The sequence below is a fragment of the Mobula hypostoma genome, chromosome 23, assembly GCF_963921235.1.
Source record: "Mobula hypostoma chromosome 23, sMobHyp1.1, whole genome shotgun sequence".
NCBI lineage: Eukaryota > Metazoa > Chordata > Chondrichthyes > Myliobatiformes > Myliobatidae > Mobula > Mobula hypostoma.
In genome coordinates, this window is record NC_086119.1 from 53268772 (window position 1) to 53295153 (window position 26382).

Sequence of the window (26382 nt, forward strand, 5' to 3'; positions counted from 1 at the left end):
CACCTTCTCTCTGAACTTGTTCATCTTCCTCACTTTCAGAGCTCTCTCCACTGTCATTTCTTATTCTTTTATTCCCTTTGTCTCGGTTTTCATTCATCCGTCACCTCACTCTCTTTATTTTTCCCCAGCTGCCTACCTCTGGTCCCGAATCCCCATCCCGCTCCTTCCCCACTCTTTCCCTCACCGCCGCCCGCCATTAGCGGACCCGCACAACCCCTTCTCCGCAATTCCCGCTCTTACCGTCCAGCGCTATACGCACTGCTCCGGCCAATCCGCGGTCGCCACGTCACAGCTCGGTCCAGGCGGCCAAGCGCGGCCTTTACGGGCGTCATGCGCTGCCTGATCCTGCTGCTGCTGTTGCCGCTGCCTCCGGGGGTGGCCGGGACCTTAGCAGGTGTGTGGCCGGTGGGAGCAGAGCATCAGTGATGGTGGCGGCGAGGGTGGGTCCCCAGATGGCGAGGAAAAGGGAGCGGAGTATCCCCGCCATGAGGAGTGTCCACGGCAACGGGTTTGGGGGAGGGTGTGGTTATCCATTAACGCGGGGAATGGGAGTCGATGTGGTGCTCGGTGGGGGTGTCGCTATCCCTTCAGGAGAGATTGAACCTGGCCTCTGTAAGAATGAGATGTAATCCCAAGTGACACCACAGGGTAAGGAGGGCGATGTTTACAAAACATTTCATTTAACACTCAGTTAGCATCTGAGCAGGTGGAAAAGTTCACGCTTCAAGTACACGACCCTTGGTCAAACTGGGAAGAGGGGAAGCATACTAGTGTCCGGTAGCAGAGTAGGTTGAGGAGGGTTGTGCTGCAGAGAATACCTTGGCAATTCATCTGGATTGGATTGATGAGGAGAGATGGCATACTTAATTTTTGGGGGGAGGTAAACAACAGGAATTCTGCAGATGCTGGAAATTCAAGCAACACACATCAAAGTTGCTGGTGAACGCAGCAGGCCAGGCAGCATCTCTAGGAAGAGGTACAGTCGACGTTTCAGGCCGAGACCCTTCGTCAGGACTAGCTGAAAGAAGAGCTAGTAAGAGATTTGAAAGTGGGAGGGGGAGGGAGAGATCCAAAATGATAGGAGAAGACAGGAGGGGAAGGGATGGAGCCAAGAGCTGGGCAGGTGATTGGCAAAAGGGATATGAGAGGATCATGGGACAGGAGGTCTGGGAAGAAAGATGGGGGGGGGGACCCAGAGGATGGGCAAGGGGTATAGTCAGAGGAAGAAAAAGGAGAGAGAGAAAAAGAATGTGTGTATAAAAATAAATAATGGATGGGGTACAAGGGGGAGGTGGGGCATTAGCGGAAGTTAGAGAAGTCGATGTTCATGCCATCAGGTTTTGGGGGGAGGTGCTGCTGATAGAAGAACATAAAATAGAGTAGATAGTCAAAATTGTTTCCCATATTAGGTGTATGAAAAACAAGAAGTGTAGTTTTAAGATGAGTGGAATGAATTTTAAAAGAGATATCTACATTGAGATATCTGGAATTCACTGCCAGAGGTGGTGGTTGAATCGGGTATAATTGCAACCTTTAAGAGGGGAGATATATAGAAGGGTATAGTACTAACATGGCAAAATGGTGTTAGTGTAATGGACAGTAGGCTGAAGGGTCTATGCTCTACAACTCTAATTCATACAAGGAAATATCTGATATAGTAAGACTAGATGAATTATTGTAGCAGTCAAAATCAGAATAGGCTTTTTTTTCGCTGTGAAATACAATGCTAAAATAAAGTATGGGGGGGCAGATACTGAGCTAAAATAATGATTTTATAAATTGGAGTCCAGAAGGCTGCACACGTCCAGATGGAACAGATCTTATGTCAGTGTGGAAGGCTATAGTCAGAAAGATCAGGTTGGAGTGGGGATGGTGAATTAATATGGTAGGCAACAGTTAAGCTGAGGATCAACCCTGCAATTCCTCCCAATCTGTTTGGTTTCTCCAGTATAACAATGAATACAATACATCATACTGGAAGAAGTGCCAATGAATTGCTGCTTCACCTGGAGAAACTGTTTGGGATCCTGGATGGTGAGGAGGGCAGAAGTGAGAAGTATTTCCTGTTGTTCTTGAGAAGTATTTCCTGTTGTTGCATGGGGAAGTGCCATGAGATAGGGGTTGGGGTTTGAAAAGGATCCTGGTCAATATGTACGCAGTTGTGAAATCTTGTTGGAGCAGGTAGAAATTGTAAAGGATGATGTGTTGATTGCAGAGGCTGGTGGAGTGGAAGCTATGGACCACGAAACTCTGTGCTTGCTCTATCCAGGAGAGGGAATGAGGTGTGGGAAATAGTGAGGAGTGGTCCAAGATTCTGCTCACAATGATAGGGAGTAGCCATGATTCAGGAATTTGGAGGGGTATTCTCTTGGTTCCAGTGTTGTGGACCAGAGGTGACAGTCTCAGAGTAATAGTCAGCCACTCAGGGGAGGTGAGAAGAAATGAAGTGCTAGAATCTTCTACCTGAGAGGAATGTGAAGGCACAGTCACAGAATAGATGGCTGTATTTAAAGGGAATCAGAGGATATCCTGACAGTGGTGCTGCAGTAAAAGATTAGCCACGAACTTATTGAATGGCCCGCTCCTGCTGCTACACTTATATGTTCTTTCTCCTTTTGTGACAATTGTAGATGAAGATCTTGTCAGTTTGCCTGGTGGAAGTTTTCACATGGGCACGAATGAGGCCGATGCCAGGGATGGAGAAGATCCTGTCAGAGAAGTAACCGTGAAGCCGTTTGCCATAAGTCAGCATCCAGTCACTAATGCAGAATTTAGGTTAGAAAAATATGTAATGCTTATAGAAATATTTTGCTTTAAATAATTTCTAGATAAGTAATTCTGTGGCGTAGGGGAAACTGTAAGAAAGAAAATTCTTAGCCATGTCATGTTGTGAGTGATAATGCTGAGAGTTAATTAAATTCAATTTATGTCCATGTTTATCTTTTGACATTTATCGTCCATGTGTTTCCACCACAAAGTGAGTTAACAATAACATTATACTGAATTAATGAAGGCCATGGAAATATAGAAATTTATGTCACATTAAGACTTCTTGGGTTGCTGGATGGTGAGGAGGGCTGAGGTGAGGGGACACATCTTTGGTTGCATGTGGAGTACCATAAGATAAAGGAGGTTGAAAGAGTAAACCTGGCCGGGTATGTACTTGTTGATTTTTTTTTAAAAAGAGCATTTTAAGATTTCCCTCCATCCCAGCTTTGCAGGTTACATCTCTTCAACTGGTGATCCAGATTGAATTTAAATATGTGGATGGTTTTTCCCTCACCCCTTTAAGCAGTGAACTACAGATTCCTACAGCACAGAGGTACAGCTTGTAGATCCACTGCCTCAGGATCAGTCCTGATCTTGAGTGTTGTATGAGTGGAATTTGCACGTTTTCCATGTGGGAATTCCCAGTTCCTCCCACACCCCAGACGTGCAGATTGTTGGCTTAATTGGGCATTGTAAAATTCCCCTAGTTTGTCGATGAATAGTGGAAGTTTGGAGAAGATGAATTTTGGAAGAATGGAAAATATTAGGATTATTTTGGCCTTCGGTTTTATTCCTTGATCAAAGTTTTGCATTTATTACAACTGATCTTTCTCTGGACCATTTTTACGGCTCGGTCACAGCTTGTCACATCCCAAGTCCCTTCCCATGGCCACACTTTGTCCCCCAATTTCTTACGCAAAATACCACTTAAAACACGTAAATCTCTCTCAGTATGAAACAACTCATACTTTTTGCGTAGTGAAGTTCCTGTACTATTTTTAATCACACAATAGATCTTGTCCTATGTTTTTGTCTTTTTATCAAGCACAGTGTCTGCTGCTCAATTCTCCTGGTCTCTTTACCAGACCTCGATTCTTACCTGACTTTAATTTTTACCCGATACCGGCGCACGGTATCTACTATTTAATTTTCCTACTTCCTTTACCGGACATTAATTTTTACCTGACACCTGCACACATTGCCTACTGTTCAATTTTCCTGGTTCAATTTACCCAACTTCAATTCTTAGACAACTCTAAATTTTACCTGACCCGTGCCACCTATCCAATTGTATGGTTTTTATCCTTTCATTTTTTTTTTACCAGACACATTGTCTACTGCTCAATTCCCCTGTTTTTCCTTACTCGACTTTAACTCTTGCCCAATTTTAACTTTTACCCGACTCCTGTCAGCTGTCCAATTTTCAAATAATTGGCCTATCTTATACGAGTCTCTCGACAGATTCGATCCGGGTCCTGTGCTGAGGTCTGGGCGAGGGGCAGAGACTCACACCGGTATCATAGGGAGCGACAAAGACAATTCGTCTTTGCAGGCCCTATCGGTCCTCATAGATAGGATGTTCGGTCTGTCACTCCGCCTCCGTATCACAGTCCCTATACCCACAGTACCCTGCTCACAAGTGCCAAGTGTGGAAGTCGAATCCAGATAAAGTAACTCAGAGACCGTATAAGTACAAACTCCTTATTCAAAGCCTCTGGGGCTTTCTCAGCTAGTCGATCAAACAGGAACAGTCTGTGACTGTTCCTGGCCGGTCCACCAACTAACTCACAATTCCCCTTACAAAATGGATATAGTCGTTCAGATATCCCCACGCATACCAAGTTGCAGACAGACTTATCTCTGTGCTTGACAGTACCGCGAGACAAATTACGGAATAGGTATAATGGCCACATACACAGAACAAGCTGGAGCGGTTTTATCTATGTGGATGACTGCACAAAGAAACAAAGACCTTGAAACAGTGTCTAACTCCAAGAAGAAATATGGCTCAGCATAGCTTAACACATCTGTTGATCATCAGTGGTGTCTTTCAGAAAAAACAGCCTGCTATGTTTAACTGACCGTATTAACCCTTTACATACTTTATCGGTCTGGCTCCAAGCCTCAAGCTCTTTGGCTTCCTCTCTCGGCCGTCTCCTTGTTAGTGCTGTGCCCCAATTCTGTTGTATCATCGACAAACTTGATGATGTGATTGTTCGGATGTTTTCCATGCAGTTATGTGTGAGCAGAGTACACAGCAATAGGCTCCACTGGTTATACTCTTCAACTGCACTTGTTAACTTCTTAAATAAAAATATTCAAATACTTTAAGTGCTTTCCTTTACTTATCCACTAATAAACTCTTTAATATTGTTTTTTTTTTTCTCATGTATGTGATGGCTTTTTCCTTGAGGTTTCTTTGACTATGATTGTTATTTGATTCTATCTCAACTGGCCTATTTTCAAGTTGATTCCATCATGTATGGGTTAAAGTATTTCCTAAGTCACATGCAAATTGTTCAATGAAATCAGCAAATTGAATGCACAACTCCAATATTTGTGTGGGAGAAGTGGGTTTAGTTCCAGAGATGCTGAAGAAAGAGGTAGCTCTTGGTTTCATTTAAATCAAACTGGGACCTTAGTCCTAGTCATAGAGTAATAGAAAAGTACAGCAGGCCCTTCGACCCATCTAATCCATGTCGAAAACATTTAAACTGCCTATCCCCAATGACCTGCACCCATACCATATCCCTCCATATCTGGACCATCCATGTACCTATCCAAACTTCGCTTAAACATTGAAGTTGAGCTACCACCTGTGCTGGCAGCTCATTCCACACACTCACTACCCTCTTGAGTGAAAGTTTCCCCTCATGTTCCCCTTAAACTTTTCTCCTTTCACCCATGACCTCTGGTTGTAGTCCCACCCAACCTCAGTGGAAAAAGCCTGCTTGCATTTACCCTACCTATACTCCTCATAATTTTGTACACCTCTATAAAATCTCCTCACAATCTTCTATGTTATAAGGGATGCAGTCCTAACTTCGTCAATCTTTTCTTATAAATCAGGTCCCCTATACCCGGCAACATCTTTGTAAATTTGTTCTGTACTCTTTCAACTTTATTTACATCTTTCCTGTAGTCTTATGTGACCAAGACTGCACACAGTACTCTAAATTAGATCTCACCGAAGTCGTATACAACTTCAACATAACATCCCATTTCCTGTACTCAGTAGTTTGATTTATTAAGCCAATGTGCCAAAAGCATTCTTTATGACTCTATCTACCTTTGATGCTACTTTCAATGAATTATAGATCTGTATTCCCAGATCCCTTTGTTCTACCACACTACGCAATGCCCTACCTTTCACTGTGTAAGACCTACCCTAGTTGGTCCAGCCAAAGTGCAACACATCGCACTTGTCTGCATTAAATTCCATCTGCCACTTTTCAGCCCATTTTTCCAGCTGATCCAGATCTCTCTGCAAGTCATGATAGCCTTCCTCACTGTTTACTACAGCCCCTATCTTGGTGTCATCCACAAATTTGCTGATCCAGTTAACCACATTATCATCCAGATCATTGATACAAACTTCTTCCACAAAGCCAATATCTAATCCAGTGTACTACCTCATAGAACCATAGAACATTACAGCACAGAAGCAGGCCTTTTGGCCCTTCTTGGTTGTGCCAAACCATTTTTCTGCCTAGTCCCACTGACCTGCACCTGGACCATATGCTTCCATACACCTCTCATCCATGTACCTGTCCAAGTTTTTCTTAAATGTTAAAAGTGAGCCTGCATTTACCACTTCATCTGGCAGCTCATTCCACACTCCCACCACTCTCTGTGTGAAGAAGCCCCCCCTTAATGTTCCCTTTAAAATTTTCCCCCTTCACCCTTAACCCATGTCCTCTGGTTTTTTTCTCCCCTAGCCTCAGTGGAAAAAGCCTGCTTGCATTCACTCTATCTATACCCATCATAATTTCATATACCTCTGTCAAATCTCCCCTCATTCTTCTACGCTCCAGGGAATAAGGTCCTAACCTATTCAACCTTTCTCTGTAACTCAGTTTCTCAAGTCCCGGCAACATCCTTATAAACCTTCTCTGCACTCTTTCAATCTTATTAATATCCTTCCTGTAATTTGGTGACCAAAACTGCACACAATACTCCAAATTCGGCCTCACCAATACCTTATACAACCTCACCATTACATTCCAACTTTTATACTCAATACTTTGACTTATAGAGGCCAATGTACCAAAAGTTCTCTTTACAATCCTATCTACCTGTGACGCCACTTTTAGGGAATTTTGTATTTGTATTCCCAGATCCCCCTGTTCTACTGCACTCCTCAGTGCCCTACCATTTACCTTGTAGATGGAACTAGATAGGAGAATAGTTTAGCTCATTGTGGAGTGGCGGAGCAGACTCAGTGGGCTGAATGGCGTACTTCTGCTCCTTTGTCTTGTGATCTTGTGACTATATAGAGGTACCAACTAGAGAAGATACAATATTATATCTCCTATTAGGAAACGAGGTAGGGCAGGTGACGGAAGTGTGTGTAGGGGAAGACTTTGGTTCCAGTGATCATAAAGATAGATCTGGTCATCGGGTTGAGGTTCTAAACTGGAAAAAGGTCAAATTTGAAGAAATGAAAAAGGATCTAAAAAGCGTGGATTGGGACAGGTTGTTCTCCGGCAAGGATGTGATTGGTAAGTGGAAGGCCTTCAAAGGAGAAATTTTGAGAGTGCAGAGTTTGTATGTTCCTGTCAGGATTAAAGGCAAAGTGAGTAAGAATAAGGAACCTTGGTTCTCAAGGGATATTGGAACTCTGATAAAGAAGAAGAGAGAGATGTATGACATGTATAGGAAACAGGAAGCAAATAAGTTGCTTGAAGAGTATAAAAAGTGCAAAAAATACTTAAAGAAATCAGGAGGGCTAAAAGAAGACATGAGGTTGCTTTGGCAGTCAAGGTGAAGGATAATCCAAAGAGCTTCTACAGGTATATTAAGAGCAAAAGAGTAAGGGATAAAATTGGTCCTCTTGAAGATCAGAGTGGTCAGCTATGTATGGAACCAAAAGAAATGGGAGAGATCTTAAATGAGTTTTTTGTGTCTGTATTTACGAAGGAAACTGGCACGGAGTCATTGGAAATCCCCTACTATCACAACTTTGTTTCGTGCAGTTGTCTGCTATCTCTGTAGATTTGCTCCTCCAATTCTCGCTGACTATTGGGTGGTCTATAATACAACCCCATTAATGTGGTCATATTTTCCTCTTTCTCAGCTCCACCCATATGGCCTTGGTAGACAAGCCCTCTAATCTGTCCTGCCTGGGCACTGCTGTAACATTTTCCCTGACTAGCAATGCCACCGTCCCCACCCTGCATTCCTCTGCCTCTATCAGGTCTGAAACATCGGAACCCTGGAACGTTAAGCTGCCAGTCCTGCCCCCCCCCACCCCGTAGGCAAGTTTCACTAATGGCTATAATGTCGTAATTCCATGTGTCAATCCACACCCTCAGCTCGTCTGCCTTCCCCACAATGCTCCTTGCATTGAAGTAGACACACCTCAGAAGATTATTACCACCACACGCAACCCTTCTATTTGTGACTTTGCATGAACTTTTAACATCATTTATTTTCACCCCCGCTCTGCTATCTGCTCTGGCACCCTGGTTCCCATCCCCCTGCAAATCTAGTTTAAACCCTCCCCAATAGCACTAACAAACCTCCCTGCAAGGATATTGGCATCTTGAATGCCAAGCAACTGAACTTTCTTGACCAATCTCCCATGGTCAAATCTTGACCTTATCAAATGCCATGTAGACAACAACCACTGCCATGCCTTCATCCACTTTCCTGGTAACTTTCTTGAAAAATCTGTAAGATGGGTTAGACATGATCTACTACATACTAAGCCATGCTGACTACCCTTAATCAGTCAACATCTATCCAGATATTTATATATCCAGTCCCTTAGAATACTTTTCTCACGACTGATGTCAGACTCACCAGCCTATAATTTCCTGGTTTATGTTTAGAGCCTTTCTTAAACATCAGGACAACATTGAATTAAGCTGAGTTGACTTTATTACTTACAAGGATTTACATGAGCAGTAAAAATCTTTTATGTTACTTCTCTGTCTAAATGTGCAATTTATAGTAATTTGTAATAAATAGTATGTACAACAGGACAGTCAATATAGCATAGAAATACAATTGTGTCAGCGTGAATTAATCAGTCTGATGGCCCGGTGGAAGAAGCTGTCCCAGCTAACCTCCAATCCTCTGGTACCTCTCCTGTCACCAAAAATTATTTACGTATCTCTGCCAGGGCAATGGCAATTTCTGCACATTCCTCCTGTAGGGTCTGAGAGAAACACCTTGTCAACTCTGGGGATTTATCCACCCTGATTTGTCTCTTACTCTGTAATCTGTATAGGGTCCGTGAAGTTGATGCTGCTTTGCCTCATTTCTATAGACTCTGTGTCCATCGCTTGAGTAAATACAGCTGCAAAAAAACATTGAAGATCTCCCATATCTGTTTTGGCTCTACACATGGATTACCATTCTTAACTTCCAGATGACCAATTTTGTCCTTTGCAATCCTTTTACTCTTCACATATCTGTAGAATCCCACAGGATTCTCCTTCACCTTGTCTGCTAGGGTAACTTCATGCCTACTTATAGCACTCCTGATTTCTTTCTTAAGTGTTGTCTTGCATTTCTTGTACTCTGTAAGCACCTCGCTTGTTCCTAGCTGCCTGTGCCTCCAATGTGCCTCCTTTTTTTTCTTAACCAGGGCCTCAATATCTCTTGAAAACCAAGGTTCCCTACACTTGTTATCTTTACCTTTTATTCTGACAGGCACATACAAGCTTTGTACTCTCAAAATGCCACTTTTGAAGACCTCTCAATTACCAAGTACTCTTTTGCCAGAAAACAGCCTGTACCAATTCACACTTGCCAGATCGTTTATGATAACCATCAAAATTAGTCTTTCTCCAATTTAGAATCTCAACCGGTGGGCACCTATCTTTTTTGGATATTTAAATTGAAACTAATGGCATTGTGATCACTAGATTTTCCCCAACATAAACCTCTGTCACTTGCCCTGTCTCATTTCCTAGTAGCAGATCAAGTATCGTACACTCATTGGGACTTCTACATACGAATTAAGGAAATTTCCTGAACACATTTCACAAACTCTGTCCCATCTAGTCCCCTTACAGTATGGGAGTCTCAGTCAATATGTAGAAAGTTAAAATCACCTACAATAACAACGTTATGTTTCTTGCAACAGTCTGCTTTCTCTCTACAGATTTGATCCTCTAAATCCTTCGGTAGTCTGTAATATAGCCGTATTAGCATGGTCATACCTTTCTTATTACTCAGTTCCATTCATAACACCACACTGGACAGGTTCTCCAGTCTGTCCAGATGGAGCACTGCCATGACATTTTCCCTGACTAGTAACAGCACCTCTCCTTCTTTAATCCCTACTGCTCTGTTGCATCTAAAACAAGGAGACCTCAGAATATTGAGCTGCCAGTCCTGCCCCTCCTGCAACCAAGTCTCACTAATGGCTACAACATCATAATTCCAGGTGTTGATCTATGCCCTGAACTCATCCACCTTTCCTACACAGACTTCTTGCATTGAAATGTATGCAGCTGAGGATACTAGTCACACCGTGCTCTACCTTTTGATTCCTGACTTTGAGGTCTTACTAACATCTATCGCCACAAGTTTTCCTCTAACTACTGGTACTCTGGTTCCCTTCTCTCTGCAACTCTAGTTTATACCCCACCGTGCAGCACTAACAAATCTTCCTGCTAGGCTATTAGTCCCCTTCCAGTTCAGCTGCAAACCATCTCTTCTGTACATGACCCACCTTCCCTGGAAGAGAGCCCAATGCTCTAAGAATCTTATGCTCTTCTTCGTACACCAACATCTTAGCCATGTGCTAAGTTGTCGAATGTACCTATTTCTGACCTCACTAACATGTGGCACAGGTAGTAATCCTGAGATCACATCCCTGGAGGTCCTGCCCTTTAACTTACTACCTAACTCCCTGATCTCCCTTTGCAGAACCTTGTCCCTCTTCCTATCTATGTCTTTGGCACCTACATGGACCACGACCTCCAGCTGCTCACACTCCCAAAGAATGCTGAGGACTCAATCCACGATGTTCCAGACCTTAGCACCTGGGAGGCATCCAGGAATTTCATTCTCACCCACAGACCTCCTTTCTTTTCCCTTAACTAACAAATCCTAACCCTGACTATCACTACAGCCCTTCCCATCTGAATTGCAGAGTCAAAGTGTTATAGACCCAACCACTGTGACTTACCTCTGCTAGGTCATCCCATCCCCCCCCCCCAAAACAGTATCCAAAGGGGGATGGCCACAGGGATGTTTAATCCCTTTCTCCTTCCTGACTCTAGTGAATAGGGCTGTAGAAAAGGCTTTCAACTGAATACTGTGGGGAGGTGGGACAGACATGGGAGGTTCCTGTGAAATTTAGAACATTAAAGAGAAGGGTCACAGTTATAATGCAGAGTAGTAAAATGGGCCAGAGTGTGTCAGGAAGTGACAGGCATTTAAATGTAAGCTTATACCCACAATTAGTGTCAGGGCAAGGGAAGATGGTACAAAGACAAAATTAAAGTATAAGATGATCGATCAGAGGCATTGATCATGTGGATATCAGAGGCTTTTTCCCAGGGCTGAAATGGCTAGCACGAGAGGGCACAGTTTTAAGGTGCTTGAAAGTAGGTACAGAGGAGATGTCGGGTAAGTTTTTTACGCAGAGAGTGGTGAGTGCGTGGAATGGGCTGCCAGGCGGATACGATAGGATCTTTTAAGAGACTCCTGGACAGGTACATGGAGCTCAGAAGCATAGAGGGCTTTGGGTAACTCTAGGTAATTTCTAAGGTAAGGTCATGTTCAGCACAGCTTTGTGGGCCGAAGGGCCTGTATTGTGCTGTAGGTTTTTTATATGTTTCTAAAGGTTCTTTCTCTGAATGTGCCTGGCAGTTGTGAAAAGGGAGGAGAGTGAATCATCCCTCTCGTGGAAATGGTGGTGGAGCTATGGATCTCTCTGCTTGAAAGACTGGTGGAAAAAAAGCACTTGAAATGTTATACACACGTCATTATAACCAGGGAGCTCTGCTATTAATGTATTATAAGTAGCTGCTCCTTTGCTTTCATGGGGAAAGTGGGTTTAACTTCATATTCCACAGCCTATGGATTCACTTTCAAAGACTCTAACATTCATTTTCTCTGTATTTGTTTACTTATTATTATTTCTATTTATGCAGATTGTCTTGCACATTGGTTGTTTGTCAGACTTTGTGTAGTTTTTCTTTGATTCTAGTGGATTTCTTTGTTCTACTGTGAATCTCAGGGTTGTATATGGTGACATATATGTACTTTGATAATAAATTTACTTTAGACTTATTTTGATTTGAATCCTTTTGCTGAAGATATTAAGATACTGAGAGTGCAGATCCTGAGATGGCTGATGCCCATGTAGGCTAGGACAATATGTTTCTTGGTTTACAGCTGAGTTGAATGATCTTTACATATTCCAAAATACCTACTTTTGGCCATGGCTGAGATTACAGACAAAAATTGCATTCAACTGTGAACAGGGGAAAATACTGTATTGCAATTTATTCTTTGATGATATGATACAGTAGATTACCGGTCTGCAATCATCATTATTTAGTTTTTGGCATTTTTGCAATTTGTTGCAGAGAATTTATCAGATCACAGAAGTACAAAACAGAAGCAGAGACATTTGGCTGGAGTTTTGTATTTGAAGACTTTGTTTCAGAAGAACTGAAAAGCAAAGTAACACAAACAATCGAGGTGTAGTAATTTCTTCTTTGTTCCCTTTCCCAAATCGGATGTTGATGTTATGTGCAGAAGTGAGCAATAAAGGAGCTGGAAATATATATTAAAGCTTGGATTTTGGAAGGAGTGGGGGCTAACTGCTGATATGATCTTGATGAGGAGTCTTTTACTCTGTAAGAGCCCTCTCATTATTGAAATGGATAAAGGCATACATTTTCATGCATATTCCATCCAATCGGTAACACCAAACCTGCTGTATAGCGTGGTACTCTATCTCTGAAATACAAGGACAAACCAGTGAATTTCCAGGTAATTAAAATACAATAATACAGTAATTGCAAAATGTTAGATGCTGGACATCTGAAATACCAGCAAACTGTTAAGAGAAAATAAAGTTAATCTTTCAGGTCAAAGGTACATGTTCAGAATCGACAAAGTGCTGTTTATTTTCAGTAAATTCTTTGAACAAAGCCAGGACTGGTGGTGGCAGAATCTGATAGAACTGAGGAGATTTTGGAAGACTTCGTGGATGTTGTCAGGTCTAAGTTCAATAAAATACAGTGAAGGAAAAAAATACCGAGAGAAAGTAGTAGATGTATTTAATCAAAGGTATCAAATTCAGGCCTTGAAGTATCAAAGTTCTGAATACTCAGGATATTAAATTTTTGCAGAACAGTATTCATCAAAGTAAATAAAACCTTCTGTCACATCGTTAGAGATGGACAATATCTGTATAGGTTTGTTATGCTGAAACCTTACAGTAGATCTGGATTCTAGTAATTGGAAATGATACAAAATTTTGAATGGAATAGAAAGGGTTTTTCCTGAAGCAAGTAGCCTTTTGAAACGTGCTTGTGGATTGAGGAGTTGTTAATAGTATGGAAAATAGACTTAGATTGTAGAGAGGGATCATTGTTTTGGTCAAATGGCAGATGGCGTTTAATCCAGAGAAGTGTGAGGTGTAGCAGTAGTGAGGCTAGAATATACACCATGAATGTTCAGGTCTTCAGGAGCATTGAGGAACAGAGGGACCTTAAAGTGCAAGTCCATTGATCCTTGAATATGGCAATGCAGATAAAGACCATAAGACATAGGAGAACAATTAGGCCATTCAGCCCATTGAATCTGTCCCACCATTCCATCATGGCTGATTTATTATCCTTAACCCCATTCTCCTGCATTTTCCCTTACGATGCCCTTTGATGCCCTTACTAATCAAAAATCTAACAAAGTCCTGGTGAAGGGTCTTGGCCCAAAACATCGATTGTTTCCATAGATGCTGCATGGTGTGCTGAATTCCTCCAGCATTTTGTTGCTTGTGTGTCTGCAGATTTTCTCTTGTTTGTGATTAAACTCTGCTTGAAGTATACCAAATGACTTGGACTCCACAGCCATCCGTGGCAATGAATTCCCCAGACTCAATACTCTCTGGCTAGAGAAATTTCCCCTCATCTCTGTTCTAAAGGGAATGTCCTTGTATTCTGAGCCGGTGCCCTCTCCGTGTCTTCCCTGTCTAGGCCTTTCAATATTTGATAGGTTTCAATGAGATCCCCTCCTCATTCTTCTAAACTCCACTGAGTACTGGCCCAGATCCATCAAATGCTCCTCACACCTTAACTCTTTCATTCCTGGGATCATTCTTGTGAATCTGGTCTGGACACTCTCCAGTGCCAGCACATCCTTCCCCAGATAAGGGGCCCAAAACTACCTAACAGTACTCCATGCGGTCTGGCCAATGCCTTATAAAGTCTCAGTATTACATCCTTGAGTTTATTTTCTAGTCCTTTCAAAATGAATGCAAACATTGTATTTGTCTTCCTTACCACCAACTCAGTCTGCAAGCTAAACTTTACAGAATCCTGCAGGAGGACTTCCAAGTGTTTTCCAGTTATAATTTCTGAACGTGCTTCCATTTAGAAAATAATCTATGTCTATGTTACTTCTACGAAAATGCATGAACATACACTTTCCTACACTGTATTCCATCGGCCACATCTTTGCCCAGTCCCCCAGTCCGTCTGTCCTGCAGCAGACTCCCTGCTCCTTCAACACTACCTTCCCCTCCACCAATCTTTGTATCGTCTGCAAAGCCACCAATTCCATCACCCAGATCATTAACGTATAACAGGAGGTGCCAGCTCCCAACCCAATGTGAAATCCAGTGGTACGCAGCCAGCTCCGGCATCTCCTTCACTGGTTACCGCGACAGGTGACTCCCAAGGCATGCAATAACTGAGGCCGCGCAGATCCCCGATGTTGGCTTCACCATAAGATATAGGAGCACAAGTAGGCTATTCAGACTATCGAGCCTGCTGTGCCATTCAATCATGGGCTGATCCAATTCTTCCGGTCATCCCCACTCCCCTATCTTCTCCCCATACTCTTTGATGCCCTGGCTAATCAAGAACCTATCTACCTCTTGACATGGCCTCCACAGCCGCTCGTGGCAGCAAATTCCACAGATTTACAACCCTCTGACTAAAGTAATTTCTCCACATCTCAGCTCTAAATGGACGTCCTTCAATCCTGAAGACGTGGTCCCTTGTCCTGGACTCCCCTATCATTGGAAATAACTTTGCCATATCTAATCTGTTCAGTCCTTTTAACATTCGGAATGTTTCTATGAGATCCCCCCCTCATTCTCCTGAACTGCAGGGGATACAGCCCAAGAGCTGCCAGACGTTCCTCATACAGTAACCCTTTCATTCCTGGAATCGTTGTTGTGAATCTTCTCTGAACTCTCTCCAATGTCAGTATATCCTTTCTAAAATAAGGAGCCCAAAACTGCACACAATGCTTCAAGTGTGGTCTCTCAAGTGCCTTATAGAGCCTCAACATCACATCCTGCTCTTATACTTCATACCTTTAAAAATGAATGCTAACACCACTGACTCAACCTGGAGGTTACCTTTGGGTATCCTGCACAAGGACTCCCAAGTCTCTTTGCACCTCTGCATTTTGAATTCTCTCCCCTTCTAAATAATAGTCTGCCCATTTATTTCTTCCACCAAAGTGTATGACCGTACACTTTGCAACATTGTATTTCATTTGCCACTTCTTTGCCCATTTCCCTAAACTATCTAAGTCTCTCTGCAGGCTCCCTGTTTCCTCAACACTACCTACTCCTCCACCTATCTTTGTATCATCAGCAAATTTAGCCACAAATCCATTAATCCTACAGTCCAAATCATTGACATACATCGTAAAAAGCAGCGGTCCCAACACCGACCCCTGTGGAACTCCACTGGTAACTGGCAGCCAGCCAGAATAGGATCTCTTTATTCCAACTCTCTGTTTTCTGCCAATCAACCAATGCTCCACCCATGCTATTAACTTACCTGTAATTCCACGGGCTCTTATCTTGCTAAGTAGCCTCATGTGCAGCACCTTGTCAAAGGCCTTATGAAAATCCAAGTACATCACATCCACTGCATCTCCTTTGTCTACGCTGCTTGTAATTTCCTCAAAAAATTGCAGTAGGATAGTCGGGCAGTATTTTCCTTTCAGGAAACCATCCAGGTACTTCGTAATCTCATCCCTAACAATGGATTCCAACAACTTCCCAACCACTGATGTCAGGCTAACAGATCTATAGTTTCCTTTCTGCTGCCTCCCACCGTTCTTAAATAGCGGAGTAACATTTGTAATTTTCCAGTCATCTGGTACAATGCCAGAATTTATCGATTCTTGAAAGATCATTGTTAATGCCTCTGCAATCTCTCCAGGTACTTCCTTCAGAATCCGAGGGTGCATTCCATCAGGTCCAGGAGATATATCCACCCTCAGATCATTAAGCTTCCTGAGCACCTTCTCAGTCGTAATTTTGATTGCACATACTTCACTTCCCAGATGCTCTTGAATGTCCGATATACTGCAGATGTCTTCCACTGCGAAGACCGATGTAAAATACACATTCAGTTCCTCTGCCATCTCTGCATCTCTCATTACAATATCTCCAGTATCATTTTCTATTGGTCCTATATCTACTGTTGACTCTCTTTTCCCTTTATATACTTTAAAAAGCTTTTAGTATCTTCTTTGATATTAGTCGCCAGCTTCCTTTCACAATATATATTTTCCTTCCTAATGACCTTTTTAGTTTCCTTCTGCAAGTTTTTAAAAGCTTCCCAATCCTCTTATCTTCCCACTAGCTTTGGCTTCCTTGTATACTATCTCTTCTGCTTTTACTTTGGCTCTGACTTCACTTGTCAGCCATGGTAGTGTCCTTCTTCCCTTTGTAAATTTCTTCTTATTCTCATTTTTCTCAGAAACTCCAGCCATTGCTGCTCTGCTGTCCCTCCTACTAGGTCCCTTTCTTGTCCACTTTGGCCATTTCCCTTCTCATGCCATTGTAATTTCCTTTATTCCACTGAAATACTGACAGATTGAATGTTTTTTTTTCCTCCGGAATTTCAATGTGAACTCAATCTTATTGTGATCACTGTTCCCTAAGGGTTCCTTAACCTTAAACTCTCTTATCACCTCCAGATCATTGCACAACACCCAATCCAGCATAGCTGATCCCCTAGTGGGATCAACAACAAGCTGTTCTAAAAAGCCATCCCTTAGACATTCTACAAATTCTCTCTCTTGTGGTCCAGTACTGACCTGGTTTTCCCAATCCACTTTCATGTTAAAGTCCCCAACGATTATCATGACATTGCCCTTCTGACGTACCTTTTCTATCTCCTGCTGTAATTTGTAACCCAATGAATCAGTGAACCAGAATTGCAGTACTCTATGTTACCAATGTCCAATAGGGTCTTGTGAACACAGTAAAATTGCATCTTCCAGAATCTGCAGAACTCTTGTGATTATAACTTGAATCTGGCTATTTTATTGGTTAAATATTATGAATAGAATTTCAGTTAAAAGTAGTCAGGTGTGAGAAGACCACACTACTTTTTAGTCTGTTCTTTCCTTTCTCTTCCCTTTGTCCAGACTTGCTGATCTTTTGTTTGTCTTTCATCATGTTTCTTCCCTCAGGTTCTTTGCCCTTACAACACTTAACAAAACAATCCTCAGCTATAGAATTTGTGCTTCATTCTTGAATTCCGAAGAAGCTTTGAATTGCAAAAGCATCAGGATTCAGCATTCAAGAAGTGTGGGGTTATGCACTTCGGTAGGAAGTATAAAGGTGTAGATTACTTTCCATATGGGCTGAGGATTCAGAAAATGCAATGTTAGCACTCTTTTCGAGAGGGCTCGAATATGAAAGCAAGGATGCAGTTCTAAGGCTTTATAAGGCATTGATCAAACTTCATTTAGAATATTGTGAGCAATTTTGGACTCCATATCTAAGATGTGCTGTGCTGATGAAAGTCAAAAAAAGTTCACAGGAATGATCGTAAGAATAAAAAGTTTAACCCCTGTGGAGTGTTTGATAACCTTGAATCTGTTTTCAATGGATACAACCAGTTTCAATGAGACCATCATTGGGACACCATAGTAATCGTGGGTCAAAAATAACATCTCCTTGCTGATAAGCAACACCAGTGACTTTAAGGATGCATGCTTAGTCAACTGCTGTACTCTGTCTACATCCATAACTATGTGCCTAGGCACCATCTATAACTGCCAATGTCAATTTTTATTGGCAAAATTTCAGATAGTGATGAGGAAGCATACAAGAGTGAGACAGATCAGCTGGTTAAGTGGTATCACAACAACGACCTTGGAATCATCATTAGTAAAACTGAGGAATTGACTGTGGACTTTAGGAAGGGGAAACTGAGGGAACACACACCAGTCCTCATCAAGGGATCAGCAGTGGAAAGGGTGAGATGTTTCAAGTTCCTGGGCATCAACATCTCTGAAGGTCCTGGGCCCAATGTATTGATGCAATTACAAAGAAGGCACAACAGGGACTATCTTTCATTTAGAGTTTGAGGAGACTTGGTATGTCATCAAAGACTAGCAAAATTCTACCATGGAGACTATTCTAACTGGTTGCATCACTGTCTGCTGTGGATGGGCCACTCACAGGCTCAGAAAAAGTTGTAGAAAGTTGCAAACTCAGCCAGCTCCATCATGGGCACTAGCCTCCCCAGCATCGAGGACATATTCAAAAGGTGATGCCTTTTGAATACGTCATCCGTCATTAAGGAACACCTTCATTCAGGACATGCCCTCTTCTCATTGCTACCATTAAGGAGAAGGTACAGAAGCATGAAGACACACACTCAGCATTTTAGGAACAGCCATCAGATTTCTGAGTGGACAAAGAACCATTATTTTCCCCTCTTGTTTTGCACATTTAATATACATATTTATTGTAGTTTATATTGTTTTTTAAATTATGTTTTGCAATTTACTGCTGCAATACAACAGATTTTCTGCATACACCAGTGATATTAAACCTGATTCTGACTCAGACTCTGAAAGGCCTGGATATGGAGAAAATGTTTCCATTAGTAGAGAGTCTAGCCACAGCCTCAGAATAAATGGACATTCCCTTAGAACTGAGATGAGGAGAAATTTCTTCAGCAAAGGGGTGGTGAGTCTTTGGATTTGTTGCCTCAGAGGGCTGTGGAGACTAACTCATTGTGTGTATTTAAGGCAAATATTGATTGGGTTTTGATTGTGAAGGGGATTAAGGGGTTAGGAGAGAATGTGGAAAAATATGGTTGAAAAAAAAATCTGCCATTATTGAATGGCAGAGCAGACATGATAAGCCAATGGCTTAATGATCTTATACAGTATTATGACTACGTACAGGATAGAATTCAGGAAACTTTTTCTCATATCAGGGCTAGATAAAATGACACACCATAGTTTAAGGTAAAGGTGAAGAGGTTCAGAGGGGATATGAGGGGGATCACCTTCACCCAGTGTGTGTAGAGTACCAGGAATATATTTCCCGAAGGAGGGATTAAAGCTGGGTCACTGACAGAACTTAAGAAACATCTAGGTGGCCACTGGATTTGCACAGAGAGCTGTGGACAAAGTGCTGCAAAATGGAATTATTATTGAAGTGCTAGCTAATATGAAAGGACACCCACTGGTCAGAGTGGATAGGTTGGCTAAGATGGCCAGTTTCATGTCTATGATGCACAGTGTGGAATTGAAGAGTGGGTAAAACTGAGAAGCAAAACCCCTTTCAGTAAGCAAGTGGTCAATCTTTGTGAAAGCTGCCTTGAGAAAATGATAGAAGCAAAAGATACTGGTTTATTGAAATTAAAATTTAATTGATTTAATTCAGAAACAGCTTTTTATGATGCAGTGCAGATGTATAGCTTGCTGGACAGCATGTTCTAGGAGACTTGGAAAAAACAATGAATTTGGTCACTTGCTTCAGGATACCCACCCTTTGTCCTGCTCTTGTAGCCATGGTGCTTATGTGGCTGGTCCAGATGAATTTCTGATCAATGCAGACCCTGGTTATATTGATGATTTGGGGCTTGGTTAGTAATGCTAGTGAATGTCAGAAGTGAGTAGGTATGCTTTCTCTTATTGGATGTGGTCAGTTCCAGCACTTGCATGGTGAGAATATCACTCCTTAAATTATTTCTTCATGGTTCTTTTGCTGATTATCTTAAAACAGTGTCCTCCATATTTATATATTTGATGTTGAACACTTATTTCAAATAATTTCTCAGACCTTTCTGATTTAAGGAGAACAATCTCAGCTTTCCTGGTTAATCAGATCAGTGAATCCCCTGAAACTTGGGCCCATTCCACTAATATTTTGCCATACCCTTTAAGACCAAGAGTTGAGACAGTGTTATAATGGGTAGTTAAATTGAATGACTTCCACCATATCTGCTCCACCAAGAACTCCTGTAACATCACTGTAATACTATTCACCTCCTCCTGACATCCAAGAGTATGTCACCTTTGAGCATGACCAAACCAATGGACACATAGCTAATCACCCAACTATGTGCCAGTACCTCAAACTCTGCACTGGCACAGAGCCATCCATCTACTCCCGCCTTGTATTGCTGATTCTTGCATCCCAGTCTACTTATTGGTTTATTGTCATCCCATGTGCCAAGATACAGTGAAAAGCTTGCATATTTATTATGCAGATCAATTCATTACACTAACATAGAGCTAGAGAAGGTAAAACAACGCAGAATAAAGCTGAAAAGCTACCAAGAAAGTGCAGTACAGGTAAACAATAAAGTGCAAGATCGTAATGAGGTAGACTGTGAGTCAATCTTACTGTACAAGAGGTCTGTTCAAGAGCCTGATAGCGATGGAATAGAAACTGTCCTTGAGACTGGTGGTAAATGCTTTCCAGCTGCTGTATCTTCTACCCAGTGGGAGAGTGGAGGAAAGAGAACATCCAGGCTGAGTGAGGTCTTTGATTATGTTGGCTGCTTTACTGAGGCAGTAAGAAGTATAGACAAAGTTCTTAGAAGGAAGGCTAGATCCTGTGATGTGCTGAGCTGTCCATAACTCTCAGTAGTTTCCTGTGCTCACAGGCAAAGCAGTCACCATACCAAGTCTTTAGGCATACAAGTAGGATGCTCTCTATGGTGTTTCAGTAAAAATAGATAAGTGCAAATGGAGACATGGCAGATTTCTTTAGTCTCCTGGAGAAGTAGAGGTGTTGGTGAGCTTTCTTGGCTGCGACATCAACTTGATTGGACTAGGACAGGCTATAGGTGATGATCAGACCTAAGAACTAGAAGTTCTCAACCTCCAACACTGTTGGTATAGAAGCATGTGAACTGCCCCCTGTTCAGTAGTTGCTGACCAGCTCTTTTGTTTTGTTGACATTGAGGAAAAAGTTGTTTTCATGAAATCGCATCACTAAGCACTGTATCTCCTTCCTGTACTCTGACACATCATTATTTGAGATGTAACCCACTACGATGGTATTATCTGCAAGCTTATAAATGGAGGAGTAGGAGTAGGAGCAGTATCTGGCCACTCAGTCACGAGGGTAAGGGGAGTAGAGTAGGGGGCTGAGAATGCAACCTTGTGGAGCACCAGTGTTTAGAATAATTGTGGCAGAAGTGTTGCTCCCTATCCTTACTGATGATGATCTGTAGGTCAGGAAGTCACGAATCCAATTGCAGAGGGAAACATTGGCTCCCAGGGTCCAGTGTTTGGTGATGAATTTAGTTGTAATGATAGTATTGTAGTCAGTACAATACAGGGATGAGTGTCTGGCCAGGAAGTCACCCTAGACTTGTTTCGGCAGTAGACAAATTAGAGTGGGTCAAGGTTGTCTGGAAGCTGGAGACGATGTGTGCCATGGTATTGTCACAGTTAGTGTGAGACACATGCAGCTTAGGGTGTTGCAGTCTGAGTTCAATTCCAGTGTCACCTGTAAAAAGTCTGTATGCCCTCCCTGTGGTTTTCTCCGGATGCTCCGGTCTCCTCCCACAGTCCAAAGATGTACTGGTTAGTAGGCTAATTGGTTTTTATGTGCATTGTTCCATGATTAGGCTGGGGTTAAATCGGGGGTTGCTGGGTGGCATAGCTCAAAGGACTGGAAGGGCCTGTTCTGTGCTGTATCTCTAAATAAATGAACACACACATACATCAATGTTAGAGTCACTGGGCTAGTCATTAAGCCATGGTTTCTTGTTTTTCTTGGGTTCCAGGGTGATGGTGGTTTTCTTAAAGTAGGAAGGAACCGCATTCTGAAGCAGGGAGAAGTTTAAAAATGTCTGTAAGTACCCATGCCAGATAATTCATTCAGGATTTAAGGACATGGTCAGAGCCACCAGTCAGCCAGATGCTTTCCACAAGTTCACCCTCTAGGTCCTTGACATAGGCCGTAGATTTAGATTGTCAGGATGGGTTCCTTTCTGTTCAAAGCCTGCATGGAATTGTTAAGCTCATTGAGAGGGTATGTGCTGTCTTCAGCAGTGCTGCCTGACATAGTATGCAAACCCTATCACAGCTGACGACTGGACTGGGTCTCAATTTTTCACTGGTTTGGTCTCTTTGAATCTTTGAGAGCTTTACAGAGATCATATCTTGATTTTTTTGTAGAGGTCAGGGTCATCTCATTTGACTGCTGCAGACCTAGACTTCAGAAGAGCCTAGTTCATCCATGGTTTCCAGTTTGGAACCTGTCAGATTGTCTTCTTTGGTTCACAGTCCTCAACATAAAAGTATGTGTTGGTAGTGACATATTCAGCTCAACTGGTAGCTGATTCTTTGAACCTGGACCAGTCTACTGATTCAAAGTAGTTGCGTAGACTCTCATGTGTTTCCTCAGACCACAGTATACGACTTTCTTTACTGGATTATCCTGTTTCAGCTTCTGTTTGCTTGAAGCAGTTGAGTACCTCAGACTGCTAAAGCAAGAGATTAAAGATTAAGCATTCCAGCCAGTTCATCAAGCCCTTCCACAGCTGTCAAGCATCTGTCAGTGATTCAAGTTTGGTCTGGAATTGCCACTTCTCACATGAGATGGTTTTCTGCAGATCGTACCTGGACCTCTTACAGTTATTCCCCGAGTTACGAACGTCCAACTTATGGACAACTCTTACTTACTGCCATAAAGCCTATTATATTAAAATTTTGTTGGCTCGAGGAGGGAGAACGCTGTCCGCCATTTTAAGTTGGATCACGTTGCCGTTAACACTGTGTTGAGTGTGTAACTTTATATTTGGCTTAAATTTTTCTTGGCAAGATTCGCCCTGTCCCCCCTTTCCCAGTCAGCACCACCCCCACTTGTCCCGTTTAACCTGTCTCAGTGCGGGTGGACTTTAGGACCCAGGGGAGCTCAGGAACTGCAGTGTTTCTGTTCCGTTGACGGACGCGGTAAACGAGTTTAAATTATGGATTGATAATTCCCATCTCGTGTTTATTGCACTCTGTGATGAAGAATTTGTTGCGAGTAGGGGTTGGTTCAATCGTTTCAAAGTGAGGGCAAATTTACGTAATATTAAAGTGCAAGGTGAAGCAGCAAGTGCTGATGTAAGTGCTGCGAGTTATTTTCCTGACGCTAAATAAGAACCGTATGTACCTGTTCTGACTTACGTACAAATCCGACTTAAAGACAGACTTAGTAATGGATCTCGCTCGTCTCGTCCGGGGACTTACTTGTATGTCTTACGTGGTAGGCAGACCGGAATACCGCTGAAATAGTCCTTAGTAGACTGAGATCCATGGTTCATCCAGGGTTTCTGGTTGTGGACGACTGAATGATTTTGTGGGGACACACTTGTCCGCAACTGTTTTATAAAGTCCGTGACAACCATGGTGTATTCATACAGGTCCTCTGATGAATCTTTGAATGTGGCCCAATCCATTGACTTGAAGCAATCCCATAGCCACTCTTCTGCCTCCTGCAACCATCTCTTTGTTGTCCTTATCTCTGGAGCTTTGCTCTTTAGCCTCTGCCTATATGCAGGTAGGAGAAGGACTGCTAAGTGATCAAATTTCCTGAAATCCTAGGCATGGAACAGTAGGCATTCCTAATTGTAGCATAGCAGTGGTTGGGAGTGTATGGGGTGTCAAGGAGGGGTAGCACCTCTGGTGGAGGAACATGTCGCGTCCTTTTCAGGGCGGTTTGTCCACCTTTGGTCCCCACCTGGCACTCAGCTCTCACCTGTGGCTCCCCGTAGCTCTTTGCATGCGACAGCGGCCACACCCCGGGCAACGGCTTCGACAAGCCAGCTAAACCAGGTGAGGATAGCCGACGGGTCTCAAACCCTCAGTGAGATAGAGAGTTTTCTATCCCAGCATGTGAAGCCAGACTCTGGCGGATCGAGCGGACGAGACCAATGGAAGGTCCAACGGTCAAGAAGGCGGTCTCTGCAAGCGTCATGGAACGCGTAAAGCAGGACAAAACATAGAAGATGTCCTGGTCATCCACTGCGCCTAGTCCCATCTCCAACCGCCTCAACCCTTGTCTTGCCACTGGATCCAGATGGGAATTGGGAAGAGAGAGTGAGGCTGACGCTGCACAACTCTCCCTCACTTAAATCCAAATCAAGCGCTAGTCTTGGCACCATCATATCCCGGCTGGTGGTGCAGTAACATCAGCGCTGGACTCCGGCGCGAAGGTTCCCGAGTTCGAATCCAGTTGGGCCATTCCCGGGCACACTTTCCATACATGTTGGGTTGAGTGTCGAGGTCTTCATCAGTGACGATGGACGAACCTTAATAGCAGTGGTAGAGTGTTTTGGTGACATGTTAATGATAATTGGGCATGATCAAACAAGCCTGATTGAAGTCCCCAACTATGATTTGAAATGTGTTGACGTGGTCTGTTTCTTGTTTGGTGATCAACATTCAATATCTCAGTGGCTGATTAATGTCGGCTTTTGGCAGCACGTAACCTGCGGCCAGGATCATGGGGGAGAACCCTCTTGGTAAGTAGAGTGGTCGACACTTAATCATGTTCTAGATCAAGGGAACAAGAGTACAACAAAACCATTATGTCCGAGCACCACGAAGAATTTATCATGAAACATAGACCCCACTTCTTACCTTCTCCGAATCATAAGTTTGGTCCATTCTATGTATCAAGAAGCCTTTGGGTTCTATTGCAACATGTTCGGAGTTGAACCATATCTCCATGAAACACAGAACACAGCAATTCCTCATTTCCCTCTGAAACAGCAATTTTACCCTTAGTCTTATTCAACAGCGACTACATTTGCTAACATGATGCTGGGAAGAGGGAGTTTTATTCCTCTGCATCTTAGCCTAGCTTAGAGTACTTCCCTCCCCACTCTCTTTGGGCCATGGCGATGTACTTTCATCCACTTACAGGTGCCATGCCTGCAAGCTTGAGAGTTCAGTCCACTGACTCCTTCAGAAGATCATGAAATTACTAATGCATTAAGATGGTTCAGAATACTCTACATTGGTTAAAGGGAAATTACAGGCTGGGGATTGCATTGAGAGTGATTCAGAAGAGATATCTTAGACGTTTTGTAAGCAGCCCACAACATGTCGCCATAGTTCGCAGGCGCCATCTTGCATCTGGAAAAATGTATCTGGAAAGGCGATGGCTATTTCATATTAAATCAGTGTGAGTTATTAAGATTAAATGAACTTTAACCCTAATGAGTGGGCTCATGGGGAGCAATGTGGGGGGCAGGTTAGGGGGCAGCAGGGAGAACAGATTGTATCATGACCTGGAGAATTAAGCTAAAGAGTTCCCAGGTACAAGAATTCATCAAGTAGTTGAGATAATCTGTCAACAACCCAACCCAATGAATCCAAACTTATTTGATCTCTCAAAACGGGAATACAGTGGGTTCTTTATTTTAACCAAACATTTTTCAATGTGCCTTTGTATTTGTCTTTGATTTTTGGATGGAATCAGAATCAAGTTTATTATCATTGGCATGTGATGTGAAATTTGTTAACTTAGTAGCAGCAGTTCAATGCAATACATAATATAGAAGAAGAAAAATAATAAGTAAGTAAATCTTATTCAGTATACTTTATACAGTATACGTATATTGAATAGATTAAAATAATGCAAAAAAACAGGAATACTATATATTTTTTAAAAAGTGAGGCAATGTCCAAGGGTTCAGTGTCCATTTAGGAATCAGATAATCAGAGAGCATGGTTTTAAGGAGGATAGCAAAAATTGCCTGGGCATAGAGCATCTAATTTTTAGGACTTGAAATGCACTGGCAGATACAAAGTTGAATATGGATTCACCAACAGCTTCTAAAGGAAATTAGACAAAGCGGACATTAGAAATTGCCGGCAGGGGGTTGGGGGGAATTAACTGCATTGCTGTTAGACAAGCCAGTGGGAATTCAATGAGCTGATTAATCATCTTGTTGCACAATCCGTAATTCA

General features: G+C 42.6%; 1 protein-coding gene across 1 annotated transcript in view; it reads left to right on the forward strand.

Annotated features, from left to right (window-relative positions):
* Positions 1-291: 291 nt before the first annotated feature.
* The window catches only part of sumf2 (sulfatase modifying factor 2), a 44791-nt gene continuing 18700 nt past the window's right edge, over positions 292-26382 (forward strand). The window contains exons 1-3 of the mRNA XM_063031237.1: positions 292-394; positions 2631-2775; positions 12543-12657. Of these exons, the coding sequence (XP_062887307.1) occupies positions 331-394; positions 2631-2775; positions 12543-12657 (324 nt within the window). The 5' untranslated portion in view covers positions 292-330. The remainder of the gene's footprint in view (positions 395-2630; positions 2776-12542; positions 12658-26382) is intronic.